Source organism: Culex quinquefasciatus, chromosome 2 (assembly GCF_015732765.1).
Source record: "Culex quinquefasciatus strain JHB chromosome 2, VPISU_Cqui_1.0_pri_paternal, whole genome shotgun sequence".
Lineage (NCBI taxonomy): Eukaryota > Metazoa > Arthropoda > Insecta > Diptera > Culicidae > Culex > Culex quinquefasciatus.
Window position 1 is genome coordinate 166,217,169 of NC_051862.1, and position 20,058 is coordinate 166,237,226.

A 20,058-nucleotide genomic window follows, 5' to 3' on the forward strand; every position below is an offset into this window, starting at 1 on the left:
ATTTCGAAACATTTTTTTTCTTTCTTTATGCCGAAAAGTTTGTGATTTCTAAACTCAAAGGTGAAAATATATGTATACGAAACTCAAACTCGTCTCTCGTTTCTCGTTTTTCATTGGGAGTGGAGCCGAAACTTTGCTTGTTTACCTATTTCAAATTTTACGCTCAGAATTTAGCCTAAACTTTTTGTGTTGTGTTTACTCTTTACATTTCCTTTCTTTTTTTTTTTTCGCATCCGCTTCTGTCCAGAACTATATTTACACGACGTTTCCACTTTTTGTCACCACTTTACACTTTTTGTTTTGGTTTTTTGGATTTTTAAGTAAGATTTAGTAGTAGTTATAATTATGCCATGTGTTATATTTATATGTTTTTTTTTTGCCAGTAATTTTTAAATCTAAAGGGTATGGTTACTTAATTTTTTCGCATCAAAAAGTTTTACACTCTAGACATTAGGTTTTTTTGCTTCTTCTTCTTCACTTTTTTTCATTTTACGGTTATACTTAATTTTGCTTCCACTGCTTTTCGCTCTTTTTTTCTTTTCTCTTCGCTTCGCCGGTTTTTGCCTCAAATTTAATTTTATTAAATTTCAATTTTTCAAGCTATTTTATAGCTTCTGTTTGCTTTGTCTTCACTGTTTTAGTGTATTTGCAACGCTTTCCTTCTTTTTTCCACTTTCGCATACTAATATGTTTTTCTGTGTGTGTATTATTTTTTTCTTTTGTTTTCAATTTTCACGTAGAAACTATGTACAGGAGATTTCGAGTGATTTTTAACTCCTCTCACGGTATGTTTTTTAAGCCTTTCTCCTTGCTTGCCACCCTTTCTCGTCATCTTCTCTCATTGCTCTTCCTTAATAATTAAACTTTTAAAGTGCTCGCACTTGGTTTACTTTTCTCGCCTGTGTGTGTTGATTTTTTACGTCCAAACATTTGTTCTTTTTATTTCGCCATTTTTTGGTTTTAGATTCCGCTGCCTAAAGTTCCACTCTTCTTCTTCTTCCTTCTTTTTGTCGTCCGAAATGGTTTTGCTTTTGCTTGCCAAAGGTTGTGTTGTTTATTCTCGCTCTTTTTCTTTAAATCTCTCTTTTTTCGCTCGCTTAAATTTTGGTTCTTTCTCTTTTTTGAAAATCCGAAACATTTCTCTCTCGTCTAGCTCGTTCTGCTGATAATTTTGATGAATTCCGAAAGGTTTACTTTTTTCTCCTCAAACTTTTTTTTTCTTTTCAAACTGTTGCAAACACGTTAAACTTTAAATTATTATGCCGCTTGCGGTGTGGCGTTCACACAAAACGTGGGGTAATCAAATCGAAAACTGAGGGTTTAAAAAGGTGGAAAATGGTATTAATTTTCCCGATGGAAACTGAAAAACTGGTCGCTTTTGCAGTAGAAGTTTTCGTCTCTAAATGCGTGTTCTCTCCCGCGGTTTCTCACTATGATTTCGTATTTGTTTTTGTTGTTGTCTATTTGTTTGTTGTTTTACTTTGCTATAAATGGAGGTAGTTGATTTCATCAATCTTTCGCGGTTCTCTCTTTTGCTTGTTTTTAACTTTTATAATAATGACTGTGTGTGTTTTGTGTTTGGGTTTGTTGGGGAAGATTAAGATTAAAGGGGGTTTCTTGCTTCGTTTTAAATAAAACGCGTTAGTGAGAATATTTAACAGCTAATAAAAAACGAGAAAACGCGATCAAATGAGGTATACCGTAACTGTTGATGGCAGTTTAGTTTTAGAACGTACTATTGTAACATTGTAACTCGTTTGGGGTAAGATCCGCAGAAAGCTAGACGATCTAAGGTCATTTTGAATCGACCTTGAATCGTGTAACTTTCTGCGTGCCCCAAAAACTAAAAACAAAACATTTTGAAAGAGGTATTTTATACTTGTGAAATTTTGCAATTTTTCGAAATTTTGAGAATTGTCTGATATTCTGTATTTTATTTGAAGTTTAATTAGACAAATGACGAAATGTAAACAAAGAGTCTATTCGTTCCTAATGTAAACATCATTTGACGTGAGCCTATTTATTTACACTTCGTCTTTGGTCCATTAACACTGTTTTGCTTGAAATGTTGAATGAAAAGGCAAGCGGCAATTTGATTTTTATCTGTATTGAATTCTGATAAAAGTAACCGGTAAACTTTTCCCAGTGCATTTAATTGTCGAATCACAGTGAGGAAGATTGCGCCACATTCGAGTTTTATTGAATGTGCGTGTTGTTTGTTAAATTGAGAAAAAATGCTTAGTTTTACAAAGATATCAATTCGATCGATTTGCTCTTGATCACAATGAAAAAATAAACCGAAATCCAAAAAATCCGAACCTACTTTGAAATAAATAAGTGATGGCAAATGTCAGATTTGCGTAAATTTGTCTCAAATATCATGATTTATATTCATTTTGCAGAGAATCTTGAGCGAAATTCACCCCAATCTGACATTTGTCTCACTTACTCATAAGTGAGCAAGTTGGTTTCGGCATTTCAAATCACTCAGTTTCTGTCAAAAATGAACCCCTTCCTAAAATGAGTAAAGGAGGCAAATGTCGGATCCAGGCGAAATTCACTCAAATTTCGTTGAATTCCTAGTGAATTTAACTCAAATCTGACATTAGCTCAATTTACTCATTTCTTAGCGGGTCCGATTTTAACAAAAAATGGGTGATTTTGAATGTGCGTGTAGTGTTTGTCAAATTTGAAGAGGTTATAAATATGACTCATTTTTGAGAAGATTTGTCCATGTTTGTCCTTGGAATAACATTTCAAAACCGAAATTGGCGATTTTTTTTTCAAACATGTTGTAGTCAACAACATATAGAAAGAATTCAATTTTGCCAATTTTCTAAAAGATTAGCAATGCAATTCTGACAGCTCGTTTTAGAATAAAATCGAAATCTGAGTAGTTTTCAATGAACGTGTTGTAATGATAAAGTTGTTTGATGATGCACTGAGAAAAGTCAACATTTAATTTTCGACAAAGATATTTTGAAAATCGCTGAAAAATGCAAAATTGTCACAAGTATTGAAAAGCTAACCTTCAAATTTAACTCTCATTCTGTCAATTGCATTATGGAGAAAGGGGGGGGAGGGTGTTAAAAAGTGTACCTTTTTGTCATTTTCTATTGAATTCTAACAGACCATTCTATAATTAAAACGGAGCGGGTTTTGAGACTATTTCAGCACAGGGAATTCGATGTTCCCTTTGCCATACTTGTTTTGCTTGTTAAATATCACTATTATTGTTCCATATTTCACCTATTTGTTGTTTGCTTTTTTATTAACTGCATCTTTATACCCATTTAACTATGAACAACTCATACCATGAAATGCCCGTTGATCCGCCCAAACTGTGTCTGCGTGTTTGTATCTTTCGTTTAAAATTGAGCTAAACGCTGCAAGCTGAAACCTTCCTCACACAAACGAAGCTTCCGATGGTTGCAAATAATTGTTTGTGTAAAATAAATATGGCTTAAATAAGTTAAATAGCGTTGTTTTCGCGCTGTCGCGATTAGCGTGTAATATTGCCCGTTTTTGCTGACTTAACAAAGATTGTAAAAGAAAATAAACGTGTAAGCTAGCATCTGTCAATCATAATCGCTTTGCGGGTAACTTCGGTTCGTTTAAACTAAAACAAAACTTTTTTAAATGCAACTTTTTGCGTTTCTTTCTGTGTGTGTTTTGTGTGAGGAAATCTCGCGCACGCGAGCTAGATCCAATGCGGATCTCTATTCTCGCCGTCGCTTTTTGATTTGCGTCAGCTGTGTTTGCGATACGTCAAACTTACACGTTAATATGAGCACATTTGTTTTGATTTGATTTTTCTTCCATTCTCTCATTTCGCTACTGCTGATTCGGCAAACAAAAACTCAGAAAAACAAAGTCCTTTCGATTCGTTTGATTCGTCTTCTTCTTCGATTTTTTTGCTTCTTTTTAGTGGGGGTTAAATTTTGAGATGTATTTTTCGCCGAAAAGGGGTTTTTGCTGGTTTGCTTAAAAAACGATGTTTTAAAAGGGGGTGAAATTGTTTTGTATGTGTGTGTTTGTGTGTAGGTATGTTGATTGCGTGTTTAAAAATTGTTTCTATATGCGTTAAAGAGTTGTTTCTTCTTTCTTAAAATGAGATCAATCCGATGTAACAAGTAACTCTAGTGTAGGTTCTATTGATTCGTCTATTTCGGTTGTTGCGCGCGCAAATTGGTTTCAGTTTAGTAGGTATAGTAGTAGTAGTAGTAGTAGTTTCTCTTAGGTAGGCACCAAGTTTTATACTATTTTGCAGTATAGTTCAACGTTTCGAGCAAAGGTAACGGAAAACTGAACGGAAAACAAACGATTCTTTTTTGCTCTAGTTTGATGCGGGTTTGTTTTGCTTTTTGTACAGTTTTGGTTAGATTGATTCGACCACTTGTTAATTGAAATGTCTTTTTCGTCAAGCAGATTGGGTTTCCTTTTACTTTCTGTTTATCTGTTTGTGTTTGTGTGTGTGTTTCACTGCAACCGCGCTTACGTTACAATATATTTAAATATTATTTCATATATTTAAATTTAAATATTTCTGATTACTCTATGTTTTTTTTTTATTTCTTATTATCAGCAGGTACTTTGTGTATTCATTATTCATTTCACTTCTATTACTGTTACTTAACATCTTCTTTTTCTATTGTGGTGAGAAAAAACTTGATATCAATCTGTGTAGTTTCTTTGCGCAATAAATTAAACGTCAATTATATCTTGTATTTAATTATTCTGTGAATCAGATACGTTCTCGTATTAGCCCTTTTTTCCTATACTTCAACTATGTATGCTTCTTCTTCTTTATTAAATTATTAAATAATGACACTTGTGGTGATTCTGTTTATCTTTCACACGTTTGGAAAGAAAGCCACGCGATTTCTACACGTGTATTTGTATGTGTGTGTGTGAAATGAACGTGAGAAACTGTTGCTTCAGAATTATAGAGGAACTTTGTGTAGAACGAACAAAAATAAAAAGGTAAGCATCTTCAGAGGGGGAAAAAAAACCTAAAAAGTATTGCATTTCAGTTTTGCGTCTTTCAACTTGCGCATATCATCGCGGTAACATCGGTCTGTGTTTATCACTCTTTGAGAGAACAAAATTGGCGCGAAATACATCTCAAAATTACTCACACACCAAGCAAGCAAGCTGTTTCGGCTTTGCCAATTTCACTTCGAACTTGCTCTCCTTCTTCTTCCTTCTTTCAATTTATCTCCAAGTTTGCCTTATTTGCGAAATAAATTTCGGATTTCTCTCTCTCTTCACTTTATCACTTTAGCTTTTCTTTCGAGTGTGTGTGTGTGCTTTGTTTTGCTCGCGAGTTTTTTTTTGGCTGATGTTCTGCTGGCAGTTTTCGAACTTCCTTCCGTCGGCGGGTCCCAATCCCCCACCTTAACTGTGCAGCTGGTTCGGCATGAACGCCGTCTGCTGTTTGTGTTCGCGGGCAATGTGTCGCCGCACGGTGTTGTTCCGGGTGAAGGTTCGCGAGCAGTAGGGACACGGGACGCGGATGCCCTGGTGCCGCTGGCGGATGTGGGCGCGCAGGTTCGTCTCGTAGCCGTACTGGCGGTCGCACAGGGGGCACTGCAGCTTCTTGCCTGGGGGAAGGGAACCTGGGGTGAGACACAAGATTGGAGCGGGAAATGGTACGGTTAGTGGGTCGCGCACACTCCTCGGAAAACACTCAACGCAAGCCGGTTAGTTAAGGGTGAGCTAAGGCTTAAGGAGATGTTTTGCTCAATGTTCTGTCTGTGATCTGAGTGCACATTTCCAAGATTCCAGCAAAGTGCAAAATTTAAATTTACTCAAATCAACATGGAATCTCAATTTAAATCCTAATATGACCATTCCATCGTTTTTAGCACCAAATGCTTCATACTCTTCGAGAAAATTCTTAATTGAAATCTCTATTTTTTGTCTTGCCGGGTTTGCTCAGATTTCTACCAAAATTTCTGGCGTATGGTCGAGAAACCGTTCAGCTATTGCCGTTCAAGAGCCAAACGACAGCGACACCTAGTGTTGAGTAGCAGAACAGAGCGAAGAATGTCGATTGAAATTTCCGCCCTTTGAGGTTATGTATGCGAATTCTGTTTTGTTAAATTCCAGCGTTCAAAACATTTTTTGAGAAAAAATTCGAGCTGATACTTTGTTAACTTTTGATGCTCTATCATTTTAAACAATATTATTTTTTGCAAAATTATTTTTTTTTTCAATTTTTTTATTGCGTTAATTTATAGAGGGCAAAAAGTTTACACTCGTACTACTTGAATTTTTTCTCAAAAGTTGTTCTAAGAGCTATAAATTCAATTTTGAGTTTGCATTCCTATGTAACCGAACAGCGAAAATTTGAATCGTCATTCTTCGATGCTTTGCGCCATCTGTCGGAATTTTTGAGCTTTTAATCGCGTATGAACTGTCACTTTTTACACGGCACTCACGCACATTATCAAAACAATTGTTTGGTAGTGTGTGTGAACTCCGTGTAAAAGGGGTGTCAAACTAAAACGTGACCCGTTCGTTTGACAACAGTCTGTGTCAAACCATCGGGGTTTGAGTGTACAATCAAAGATAGTAGATTACAATGTTGGCTGCTGTTTATACAAAAATGGTACGTAAATATTCGAAAAACTGTATCTTTAGGAGAAATTTTCGATTTGAGGTCTTCGGGAAAGTTGTAAGTATTAATGAGTAAACATGTTTTTCCGATTTCTAAATCATCACAAAAACTCAATTTCTCAAATACCGTATTTTTATTTTTTTAATGTTTTGAAAAAATATTTTTTTGACTGCTTTTGAGTCTTAGAGAATTACCAAAAATTTTGCAGCCGAGTAATAATTTTTTGAATAAAATGTGTCTTTTGAAAAAAAAAATAGATACAGTCCAGAATCGATTATCGGAAGGTCAGGGAAAAAGTTCACGTCTGATAATCGAATCATGATTTTTTATTTTTGCGTTATCTGATTTTTGATTGTTGAGATTATTTTGATATTTATTCCATTCAAATTTATAAACGAATTTTTTTTTGTTCGTGTTTAGATTTTCCGAAGTCCCTTATAAACCTTTAGATAATCGAACTTCGGATAATCAAAAGCTCGGATAATCGAAATATTTTGTAATGCTACAGTTTTAAATGTGAAATCGAAATTGTGCTTTTGATAAATTGTAACGTTTTCATGGCCACCTCAAGTTGAATTTCACTAAAAAAAATACAGTTTTGATTGTTTACAAAAGTGCTCGTAAGTAACCATTTCTGGACATATTTTTTTCGAAAATTTCCTAAAATTTCGTCTAAAAACATTGCAGATTGGACCTCCGGTTGCTGAGACAGCACGATAAAATAAGAATAAACAGAAAAGTTTAAATTTTTAAAGCCTTATCCAAATCTTACACCTACATTTTCTATTGCCAATATCTCAGCCAATAATGGTCCGTTATTAAAAAAATTAAACATTTCTGGATTTTTTTTTTTTTTGAAAAGGTCCATAAACCAAATTTTGAGTTTTTGGGCGTTATTTCAATACCCCTAACTCAAGGCGGTTTCAAAAACACCCAAAAAGCAAAAACTGGAAATTTGGTTTATTGTACCTTTTAAAAAAAAATCCAGATTTGTAAAATTTCGTGATCCTTTCAGAAATTTTGGAACCAATACTAACTTTTCAAAAGGGCATAGTCTTGAATATTTGGCGTTTTGAGAAGTAAGTCCAGATTACCAGATTTCAAAATATTTTTTTAACATTGATAATTAGTTGCTGAAGAATTGGAATTGGGGGTGGGGGGTTTCTACAATTTTTTAATTTTCTGCCAATTTCAAACAACTTTTTGATTAAAATTAACGAGTTTTATTTAAAAAAAGGAAAATATTAATTAAAAAACCCAATTTAACCTATTTGAGGTGCAGTCAATTAAATGATCTGAATTCTACAAACTTTTGAAATAATTCATTTGCTCTTTCAACTTCCTTTTTCATAATTGTTAGATTTTGTCTGCCAGATTTTTCAAGTTTTTTTTATTGATACTTGGTCAGATTTTTAAATTAATTTTTACCTGGCAACCCTAGAGAACCTGGAGTTTATTAGAGAACGGCCATCTCAATTTAAAAGTGCCAATCGAATCGGAGCTACCAATCGAGCAAATGCTAGCTAGCTCTCGTGCTTCGATTGGTACGTTTAGACCGTTCTCTAATAAACTCCAATATCTCTAGTCAAACCTTCCTGCAAGCAGCCATTACATTCAACTGCATTAATTCATCGCAAAAATCAAAGCGTCCAGGCGTACTTCGTAAAGTTTATCGCAGAGATGGTTTATTGAAGTGGGTTGATATTGAGCACGGATATCAACCACACAGTTCAAAATTATTATTTTTTCAAGGAAATGAAGCAGTTGAAATAGGAAACAGTTTTAAGGTTATGAACATAAACAATAAATAGCATCAGAATTTTTAAATCAGATTCAAACCTTGTAAACAAAACAAAATAATGAGCATGTTAATTCTCTTCTCCACCAAAAAACAAATTTTCAATCCCCCTCACACTTACCGTCAGCCGTGGTCACGCTTTCCCGGGTGGCGCTCAGAATTCCCAGCATGTCGACCGCGGGCATCGTTCCGTCCAGACCTCCGGGCAGACCGCCCTTCACGTTGATGAAGCCGACGGGGGTGGTGGGCGTGGGCGGGGCGGACGACGTCAGCGGCGACTGGATCGGTCGCATCTCCATCTTCACTCGCAGATCCTCGGCACCGGCCTAGGAAGACACCGGATTGTTACTTTGAAACTACAAGGTTAGAAGCAAGTCTCACCTCGTTACCCTCCCTGCTGTCGATCTTGAGCTTGTCGTCCTCGGAGAGTGCCCGCTCGCTTCGTTCGTCCCGTTCCAGGGTGTTCGAGGAGACTGGTCCGTTACCGTTGCCGTGGTGGGTCGTGCTGGGGCTGTGGTTCTCGTAGCGACTGCGGGGGGAGAATAAAGGTTAGGGTTGATGGCTTCTTGCAGAAGTTTTGAGAACTCACTTTGACTGCTGCGGTGAATCCCGGTCCGTGTGTGCCGTGTCCGCTTCCGTGGGTGCCGCCGACGAACCGCTGCTCGAGGGCCGGTAGTTTTTGCTGCCGCTCACTGGACTGTCATTGCCGATGCTGGCCTTGCCGTCGCGCAGTACACTGCCGCGAGCGGTCGCCTCCTGGTGGGGTTCGTAGAATGGGCTGCGCATCGAGCGTTTGCGGGACGATTCGTACGGCTGGGGCAGATACGACGGCTGCAGGTAGGAGGAGAAGCTGGGCGTGGTCGAGCCACCGCGGCGTCTACCACCCGGGCCGTCCGGCCCGTCGTCCGGTCCGCCCCGGTCTACGCCGGAGTTGCCACTGTTGGCGTTCTGTTCGTTCTTGACGACCCGGTTGATGGACTCGAGCGATGCCGACAGGGAGTTGCGTTGCGCCCGTCGGGACGCCGGCGATGGCAGGTTGTTTGAGGAGGACGACTCGTGGAACGACGACGGCTGCTGTTGCTGCTGTTGTTGCTGCTGCTGGGGCTGGCTGGAGGCGGCGTTTGCACTGGCGAACCGCCCGTGCTCCGTCGTGAGACCTTTGACCTGGGGGAGGAGAGGGCGAGTCGTAAGTATTCCTGAAGAACTTGCTAATTATTGTGCATTTACCTGCAAATTCTCGGCCGCCTTGAGGAAGCTCTCCAGCGCCTTCTGGGACACGTGCACCTCGCCCTTGTACATGAACTCGAGCAGGGCGTGCATGTTGTCGGCGGATGTGGCCTCCAGCATCACGCAGATCTGGCCGGTGCCGACCGGAGCCCGCTCAAACAGGTCGGCAAAGTTTTTCGAGCACGCCGCCAGGATGACCTTGTGGGCGTTGAAGACGGTTCCTGTGAATGGAGAAAAGTAAAATGAATTAGTTATTATACTTGTTGAACTAGAACTAGATATCAAAGTTAAAGGTTCTGCTTTGAATATTGAATGTTATATGAAGAGTGTCAACATTGCACATGGTTTTTACAGTTTTTCTTGAATATCTCAGAATAGAAATATTATTTTGAAGATCTATGAAGGTCAAAAGGTAAGTTTTGGAAGCTGCACAAAATCTCGTTCTTAACTCAATTTTCCCCAAAATGCACGTGTGACAAACTTGCACGATAACGACGAAATGCAACCATTCAAATTAAAATTTCTCGGAACACATTTTTCCTGCTGCCAGTAGTTCCAAATATTTTCGCGCTCGTAACTTAGCTGAAGCAACATGTTGGCAAGCAAGCATACATTGCATAATGATTCACTGAACCCCCCAAAATCTAGAATGCTTCTGCGTAACCAATGCTAACGATCTTGCACCACTTGAGTCATAAATTAACGCGCCTTCTGGTTTCGCTCAGTTCTCACGCGCTTTGGACGCCGGGCAGTGTTGCCAGTTTCAAGCAAAAATTGTGCTAAGACTAACTTTAGGCGTTATCATAGTGTTAATACTTACGATAAAGCCACAACTTCCTAAAAATGAAATGAATGGCGCCAAAAGTGTACCAAAAATATCACACAACAAATTTTTACTGAAGTGTGGCGTTTGCACTGATTCTGATAAGCGCAAGCAAAATTTCCAGGAAATGCCCTCTCTTTTTGTAAGAAGCAAAAAAAAATTGATGACATCACTCCCCAAACTCTCACGCTGCTGCTGGTAGCACTTTTTCAAGGTCTTACTAAACACACATCTTTTTTCGAGTGTTTGTGGAACACGTACTAACCCTTGACTATCGATTTTTTGTAACAATTTTCTATCAGGGAAAAACTTGTTTTACCAAAAATTTATTTATTTTGAAAAAATATGAATTTTTAAAATTAAAAAAAAATGTAAATTTAAGCCAAGGGATAGTTGCAAGTCTCCCCAAACCCAAACACACACGAAAAATTTGGGTCGGAAATGAACTGCATTATTTTGCCGTATTCGAGTTTTTGGGGAGGGTGATAAACGATGTTTATGTGGACCTATATTTTTTTTTCGGGAGGAGGTCGAGGGAGCCGCACCTATTCTTAGATTAGAAAAGTCAGAAATTAGGTCACTGTTGCGCGTTGGTACAATGGAGCATTTCCATTCGAGCAGTTTTTGCTTTTTTCTACAATGTATTCCTTATGGTAGAACTGTCATTTCTACCACTCGAATCGGGTGCTCCATTGGGTTGATTCAGAGTGCAGCGTAGACTGCAGTGCAGTGTGTAGAGTGTATGAATGGAATGGACATGCCTTATCGATTACGTGAGAGTGACTGCTTTTTTTTTTGTTTGTTGGTGCAATGAGTTGCGTCAGAAGAAATTATGTTTTTTTGTGAATCATTGTGTGATTAACTTTATTCTACAGGATGATTTTGAATTATTTTTTTCGCGTATTTGACACAGTTGTTTGAATTTTGAAATTAAAATGTGATTGATTGATCAAAATATTTATCAAAATGATTGAATCATTTTTTTTTTTTTCAAAACAATTGGGTACTAAAGTTCTGTGTCAATTTTTATGTACAACGGTAAAAAACACGATTAAAAACCATTTCTGATCACTTTTTTTCATTTTAATGCAAAAATTTTTTTTGACAAGACAACATTTTTTCGATGGATCAACTATGGTCCCCTTGGAACGAGCTGTCAAGTAGAAGCTTTTCTGTCAAGAAGGACCGCGAGGTTAATTTTTCAAAATTGATTTAAAAATCCATTTTAAACTCTTTGTGCTCGTACAAAGGGTCATTGTACTCAGAAAAATAAGCTTTATCGCTGTAAACAATAATATCAGCAATCTAAGCTTCATTTTAGGACCCAATGGAGCACTTCCATTCGACCAGTTTTTGCTTTTTTCTACAATGTATTTCTTATGGAGCGAACTGTCAAAAACTGCTCGACTGCGGGTGCTCCATTGGTTGAACTTAATTTTTGATTTAAATTATTTTATTCATATCATGAATTGAAATATATTTTTTAAATTCTATCAAGAATGTTTTTGTTAATAGATTTTCAACAAGAATCACATTCTTATTTATAAAACTATTCAGATGAATATTGAAGAAAATTGCAAATGTTTGGTAAGACATAGGTCATCTTCTCTTTTTTTAATAATTTTTTACAATTACCTCAAACTCTTTTGAACTGCTAAACCTCAGAAGATTGCTAAACATGATTTAATAAATTTCTTTTACATTCAGAAACAATATATAAAATTTGAATTATTCCACCTAGAGGTGATGCAGAGTCATTCTTACAATTTGAATTGTTATTTCGCAGGAGAAATTTGAAAAAAGGAAGTTTTCTGAAGCTCGAACTATATAAATTACTTTAATTGAACATTTCTATACTAACTGATGCACAATATAATTGAAAGAACTCAAATGGCTTGATACATACGTGTATAAATTATTAATATTATATTAAATTCGTGCAAGCACTGGCGTATGAACTGCAACTTGACAATCTTTGGATTTTACAGATTTTAATGGTAATAGGAGAGTATTTGGTCTACAATCAGAGGAACAACCCCTACTTAAAAAAAAAATAAAAAAAAAAATACACACACTGATATCTATCCAGCCTTTACGCTGAGGATTCTGGAACCTCAAGAAAGATTTTTTCAACGATGAGCTGTTATTTTATTTTTCAAGATTTAGAATAAAATTTAGTTTTTTAGTTCTATTTATAATATTTAATATCCGCCAACTAACACGAAATCTGAAAAAGTTGGTCCGACCTTTAAAATTTCCGTGAAACTTTGCTCAAAGGGGCAATTTTCGTCCCTGCTCAAGAATTCGTGACGGTGCGGCTTCTTTTTAAGTTATGTTAAGTTTTTCTAAGTCACGTTCTTCAGTGATTTGTAACTCGAAACCGTGAAGAGATAAAAATTTGGTATCAATAGGTTTTTACAAAACTTCTTTCAGAATATTTTTATATTAAACTAGAAAATGCGAAAAAGAATATGGCCAAATAATTGCCTCAATAAACAAATTACCGAAATTTATGTTGCTAGCCCTTGGAAGTGTTGGGCAGGATTCCTTAATTTTAAAAATATTTTTATTTTTTAAATTGAATTTTTCTTAAAGTTAATTTTTTAACACTTATTGGAAAAAAAAATTCTTAACGTGAATTATTTACAATAATTTTTCTCAGAAACTTTTTTCAGATTTTCAAGCATAAAATTCTAATCTAAAATAGACAAACATGAACACTTAAAAACAAATACTTTTCGATGGCAAGTCTAGTTTTGTTGTTAAAATAATTAAAAACATTATTTAATTTTTTTATTTGAAAATCTGTAATTTGGGCCTTTTTAAATTTGGATTGTCCATAATTATCAACGCGGTTTTTGAAAATTTATTTTCTTGTGAGAAAAAGGTGAATTAAAAAATTCCTATCATAACCTGAGAATCCAAATCGATTAGAAAATCCCTTCTCAAAATACAGTTTTTTTTAAATATTATCAATTTTACAAACATACCAATTTTGTATGGCGATAATTCGTAATTTAACCCTCTACTGCTTTTTTTTTTAGTTTTTTTTACCCGTTTTGATACGAAGAGGGGCCTCGTGGCGCGGTGGTTAGCGGCTTCGGCTGCCGATCACTAAATGCTATGGGGCGCGGGTTCGATTCCCGCCTTATCCTCCTGGCCTTCAATCGGATGGGGAAGTAAAACGTCGGTTCATTTGCGTAAAAGAGGTTTCGGGTGACTCACCACACATAACCTTCGGACGCCTAGAAATGAGCAGAAACTTGCAACAGAGCCCACTAAAGACCCGGGGGTCGTTAAAGTGGATTGCTTTGCTTTTTGATACGAAAAACTTTACTTGTTTCGTTCTTCTTGTTTCATTTTTGGTATTTTAATTTGCATTTATCTTGTTTAGTTTATGTTTGTTTTCGGTAGTATTTGGCCTATTCTACCAGCTCCTATCATTACATTTTGCCTATCTAAATGCGTAGAGGCATAGTCTGGGACACTAGAAAAATTACTGCTTTTTACTTAAAATATAGGAAATGAGAGTAAAAAACACATTCACCCCTAAAAAAAAACATTTTTTTAAACATTAGCATAGTCACGTAAAACAAGTCAAACTTCCAACCCATAAATTTTCCAAAACCCTGCCGTAACAAGGCGGAGCAATTCCTGGCCCTTGGGGAGCTGATGATCAAGCACATATATAAAGGATAAAAAAAACTGTGATCTAGTTTTAAGCCTTCTCTATTTCTATTCCCTTTCCCTTGTAATTTTAGTAAGTTTTTTTTCTTAATTTTTCTTACTCTTGGTGACACCTTTATTTACAAGTAATAGGGGAAATATACCCATTTTAATCACCCTAAGCCGTTCGACCAATTCTCATCACTTTTGCCGTTTTCTGCTATTAAATCAACATTTTCAGATGTATCAACAATGGAGAGTTGCTTGCTCACTTTAATTTGAGCTATTTATTACTTTGGAACAGTCAAAAACACTTTATGAAAGCTGTAATTCACGATCAAAGTGCTGATAGGCCGATAATAGAAATAGGCTGAAAAAGGGTATAGTTCCCCTAATTGTTCCAAAATGGATAATGATGTAACACACAGCTGAAAGGAATTCCAAAACTCTGTAATGTACCTCAAAAGAACTTATTGCATCTTGATTATTCACCAATAAAACCGAATTGAAATTGAAATAAATTTTCTAAAACTGTGAGAGTTCTTCTTTCCAATGCTTTTTAGAGATCAAAAATTGATTTTTGGCGATTTAAATCGAAGCCCGTCGAAAGGCGGGGCTGGGTTGTAGACGGTTAAAACAATACTGTTATTTTATTATTCTCATTTCGAACAGTCATATTATATTATATTACTTTTTCATGTTTAGAGAATGATTCAAAGGTTAGTTATAAACTGATTGCTGCAAAAATAGTATCTTTTGCAATTAACTGAAACAATAAAATTGCTGCTTTGTAGGCCTATTTTTGAACTAAAATTCTTTAAATATTCGAATGGTATAAAATGATCGAAAAATGCAAAATGATTTAATTAAAAATAATATCAAGTGATATTTTGTTTGCAACATTTCTATATTCTACTAATGATATTCATAAATCTTTTAATTATTCCGATTTGTCATCTGATTTCCGACATAATCGACTCTATCGATGCAACCATTTAAAACACAATATTAATCAAATGTCAGAATAAATGGGAAGCACACTCTCCAAGATGGAGCTGTTCAACCATTTTACGATCTCTCAGATTTCACAGCTGATTCTGCTCAGCCGACAAAATTTGACGTTTTCATCAAAGGGAACGGGAAGAAAGAAAGAGAGGAATAGGGAAAGACTCCAATCTGAGCATTACGCGGAGGGTTTCCAAACTCTGTCCCTTTCCCGGTAAATTACGTTGTTATAAAACTTCTTGACACAAATATTGATGCTACTAGTAAGCATCGTGTGCTTGTTTGAGGTTTCGCAGTTATAAAATATTGAAAAAGAAAAATTCATCGTAGTTGATCTAATGTTTTAAAAAGACCCCAAAAAACACTTTAATTTTAAAATTGAGAATATTTCAGTCGAAACTTTTAACAGTGCATTTCTAAACTGCAGCAAAATACTCCACACACAGAAAAGTGGGAGCAGAAGAACTTGTGTTCTGAGAGGGTAAGAGAAGGGGGGCCTAATTTATGACATCCCCCCGGGGCAGAAGCTCAACAAATTTCGGCAGAACTTGCAGCAGTGTGCGTTTGACACACTTTTTTTTCCTCGCTGCTCTTTCTTGACTGCGTGTGTGTGTGCGAGTATAATACGCAACGGGCAATTCTGAAGCGCATTTTTCGGTGCGTTTTCCAACGCGTAGAACAGTTGCACCAGTGAGTGTGAGTTTGTGCGTTTACGCATTCGAAACAATCATTGCGCATAAAGCATTATATAGAACGCTCGAGTGCTGTTCAAAATTAGGTCACGACTCTTGCTCTCGATTTTGGTTTCTTTTCTTTATTCTCATTTTTTTTTTTGGTTTTATTTTTTCGAGGCGGTCGAAATTTTGTGCGTATGCTGCAACATAGCTGGCGCACACACATCTTGGGGAAGCATAAATTTTCTGACGTGGACCATGCTGCATGGCCTCCCCATGGGTTTATGGGCTGTTAAGCATATCCGCATGGCGAGGAGTGTTGGTTTCACACTTTTACGCATCGCGCCGTTGCGTATGCGTTCGGGATTTTATGTTGGTCCGCGCAAATTGGCGCGCGTAAAACAAGTTGCTTCGCAGAAATACACTGTGATTGCATGGTTATGGGTTTGCAAGAGCGTTCATCATACTTTTTCATTTACATTTTGATTCTTAGGCTTAATTCTGAGGGCAGATACTGACTCAACAGTCAAAATTACAAGGAAAAACATGTACAGTGAAACCTCTTTTCACGCGGTGCGTTACGTTTTTCAAATTTGTCGATTTCTCTGGAACGACGCATCATTTTCGCAATATTTTAAAAGCAATTTGTCAGATTTTCGAAAAAACGTATTTTTCATCGAAAAAAAAACTAAAAAAGTTTTAAAAACTCTACAATTTTCCGTTACTCGACTGTACAAAATTTTGGAACTTGTCATTTTAAGGGAAATTTAATGTACTTTTCGAATCTACATTGACCCAGAAGGGTCATTTTTTAATATAGAACTATTTTTCTCATTTTAAAATTTCGTGTTTTTTCTAACATTGCAGGGTTATTTTTAAGAGTGTAACAATGTTCAATAATATTGTAGAGCAGACAATTACAAAAATTTTGATGTATAAACATAAGGGGTTTGCTAAAAAAACATCACGAGTAATCGCGATTTTACGAAAAAAAAGTTTTGAAAAAGTTAGTCGTCGTCGATCATGGCCGTTCATCGTCACCCGTGACAGACACGGACGACGAAACAAAGAGAAACGCAAAAAGTAACTTTTTCAAAACTTTTTTTTTGTAAAATCGCGATAACTCGTGATGTTTACAAACAAACCCCTTATGTATACATATCAAATTTTTTGTATTTGTCTGCTCTACAACTTTGTAGAACATTGTTACACTCTAAAAAATAACCCTGCAAAGTTAGAAAAAACACGAAATTTTAAAATGAAAAATTTTGTTCCAGATGAAAAAATGACCCTTCCGGGTCAATGTAGATTCAAAAATAACATTAAATTTCCCTTAAAATGACATTTTCCAAAAAAATTTACAGTCAAGTAACGGAAAATGGTAGAGTTTTTAAAACTTTTTTAGTGTTTTTTTCGATAAAAAATAGGTTTTTTTTCGAAAATCTGAGTACGCCATCAAATCGGGTGTCTAATTTTACATAAAAGTCTTTTTGACATTAATTTTCTATCTCATCACCGTTTCAGGCTGCAAATTATTGAAAAACACCTCTTTTTTCGCATGCTCAAAACTGAAAGGGGTCGTACTGCCCCTCAGTCACGAGATATCAAAAAACGGACCTCGGATTCGTAATCAGGTACAAAAGTTACCCCTTAGGACAAAGTTTCACGCAAATCGAAGAGGGTCGGGGCAACTTTTCCCGATTTCGTGTGAGTTGGTAGAGAATTACCCTTTAGAGAAATCGACGAAATAAAAAGCGTAACGCCACCGCGTAAAAAGAGGTTTTTCTGTAGTCAAATAAACTTTGAATTTCGTTAGAATGTACCACAATGGATAAAATTTCTTCAAAATGTCTGATACCCAGCACAATGCATAATTAAGTTAAGTTATAATAACTTAATGAATGAATTTTATGTTTTTTTTTAAATCAATTCTTGGAATTTAATAAAAGGCAAGTTTCCAAACAAACAACTCAAACGGGTATTTTATCGAATTCATTCGAGCAGCAAATCCATCACTTGAAACCCTTTTTTCACGCAGGAAAATAAACCCGAAAAAAAATCCTCAGAACAGCGAAAAACAATGATAAATATTTTAGAATATTGGTTGACGAACGACCAGGACATCAATACCCTACTCCCTGCGCCACAACCGCTAGACTTTCTTTGAATTGTGTACACCAGAATCGACAGTCGGGCCCGGTCCTGTTCCGAGGCAGATATTTCTGCCTCGCTGGCTATATGCCTAAATCGTATTTCGCGCCCCAAACTCCCGCAGTCTGTCGTCCCCGCGAAAATAATGGAAAGGATACACCTGGACGGGGCCTTGCATTCGATCCTTGCGAGGGGTTTTTTTTTTGCAGGAGTTGACCGAGCCTGATGGAACTTTTCTAACGAGAATCGAACAAAAAAAAAACAAAGCTGGGGGAGTTGGGTCGGACATTGGCAGAAAAACTCCGACTGTCGCTACATATGAAACCAATCGCGGAAGGATTCGTTTTTTTTCAACTTTTTTTTTTTTTCAAGCGAACGGGGTTCAAGTCCTGTCGTCGGGACCGGGTTGCAGCGACCGGCGAATGTGATTCTTCCTGTTTACCAATTTGATGAGGCGACGTTTTTATCTATTTGCCCAGGGGCAAGGATTCGATTAGCGGGAGGGAGGCCAACGTGACTAGTGCAAACAAAAGATTGAGACATTTAATTAGGCGACCGTTTGCATTGTGAGAGCGTGTTTGTTGTGAGAGGACAAAGGATTTGGGAGGAAAAAATACGTTGGTGAAAACTTTCAAGTTGATTTGCTTTTGGAAATATGGTTCACTCAGTCTTCCAAAAACTCGTACAACGGTAAAACCTCCAAAAATTGTATATTTCCATTAAATTTTATTAAGGTTAGCGTCGAATTGAAGAAATTTCTTGCTCTTTCCAATTTTGTTAAGGAAATTAGTTTAAAACAAATTAAATCAAGATCTTAGTAAATCAATCACGAACCACAATCGAAATTCATTCTCATCTTTCATTTCAAAAGGAACATCCCCCAAACGCATCATATTTTCCAGACACGTTGCCAATTAATTAAACCCGGTTCCACTCCCTATCTCAAAACTACTGCCAGAACCAGAAGCCTTACCAGCAGCAGTCCTACCACAAACATTCCAATTGTACACGCGTACATGACAACCGAGCAATGTCTCTGAACACTTTCCCCCCGCTCCACCTCAAAGTCTACCGATAAGAAAAGATACATATTTGCATAGACTAATGAAACTGAGTGTGGCAGCAACCTCCCAACTGTAGCAGGTTGTGTCAATCCAGAGGCCGGCCATTGTCGTTCGTTAGCCCACCCCAAAAAACTTTCCCCCTGGAAGGTAGGCATCACTCGCAGCAGCACGCATCCGTCAACGATATCGCATTAAATCAACCGAGGAAAAATTGGAAAATCCTCGTGTATGCTACCGATTGTAAAAAAAAAAACCGGTGACATTCGACGGAACACGGTTCTCCATCACGGCCACCGGACATAATAGACTCGTCCGGGACAAAAAAAATCTGCGAGCGCGAGCTGAAAATTGAAATTCAAATCTTCGATTGGGGTTGGGGGAAGGATGGAGGGAATCATCAGAAATTCACTATTTCATCTGGCTCCGCTCGGTGACATGGACCGATGATGGTGGTTGGCTGTGGACTGAGTAGGGGCGCATAGTTTTTGGCGGCTTCGCTGGATTTGGGGCTTCCGAAAGGGTGAGAGGGTGAGGAGGTGTCCAAGGTAGCTCGGTGCTAATAGGAAATCAATTTTCATGCGTGTCGTGCTGGGAGGATACACTGAAGGAAAATTACGACTTTGTGTTCAATTTACAATCAACATTTCATATGTTTATGCTTGTTAAATTTGATGTGAGTTTTTTTTTTACAATTTTTGAATCGATTCAATTTTATCTTTGATTAGGTTTCAGTTATTTAATTTGGAATGATTTTTCATCCTCCTATTTTAGATGCATTTCACATTCTGCCTAATTTTTTGTTATATTTAAAGTGTGTGATTTCGCATTTTATTTTATTAAGGTTTATGAAAGGTTTAAGATTCAACAATAACAATTTTAGCAGCTTTTTTGTCCTTTTATTTTCTGTTTTCGTCAAATCTTATCAAGAGTCAGGGTTCTAAGATAAATCTGGGAATGCCAGATTTTTCAACTATCCTCCATCATTAATAATAATCGTGATCTGTGCCAGATTTCGACAGGTTTTGATA

General features: G+C 36.8%; 1 protein-coding gene across 3 annotated transcripts in view; it reads right to left on the minus strand.

Annotated features, from left to right (window-relative positions):
• Positions 1–4,145: 4,145 nt before the first annotated feature.
• The window catches only part of LOC6041960 (zinc finger protein chinmo), a 147,530-nt gene continuing 131,617 nt past the window's right edge, over positions 4,146–20,058 (minus strand). For 2 of the 3 annotated variants that reach the window (XM_038258431.1, XM_038258430.1), the window contains exons 4-8: positions 9,648–9,868; positions 9,010–9,584; positions 8,802–8,949; positions 8,542–8,746; positions 4,146–5,618 (exon numbers count right to left, since the gene is read on the minus strand). In XM_038258431.1, the coding sequence (XP_038114359.1) occupies positions 5,398–5,618; positions 8,542–8,746; positions 8,802–8,949; positions 9,010–9,584; positions 9,648–9,868 (1,370 nt within the window). In that variant the 3' untranslated portion in view covers positions 4,146–5,397. The remainder of the gene's footprint in view (positions 5,619–8,541; positions 8,747–8,801; positions 8,950–9,009; positions 9,585–9,647; positions 9,869–20,058) is intronic. The other variant, XM_038258432.1, reaches the window with a different exon arrangement.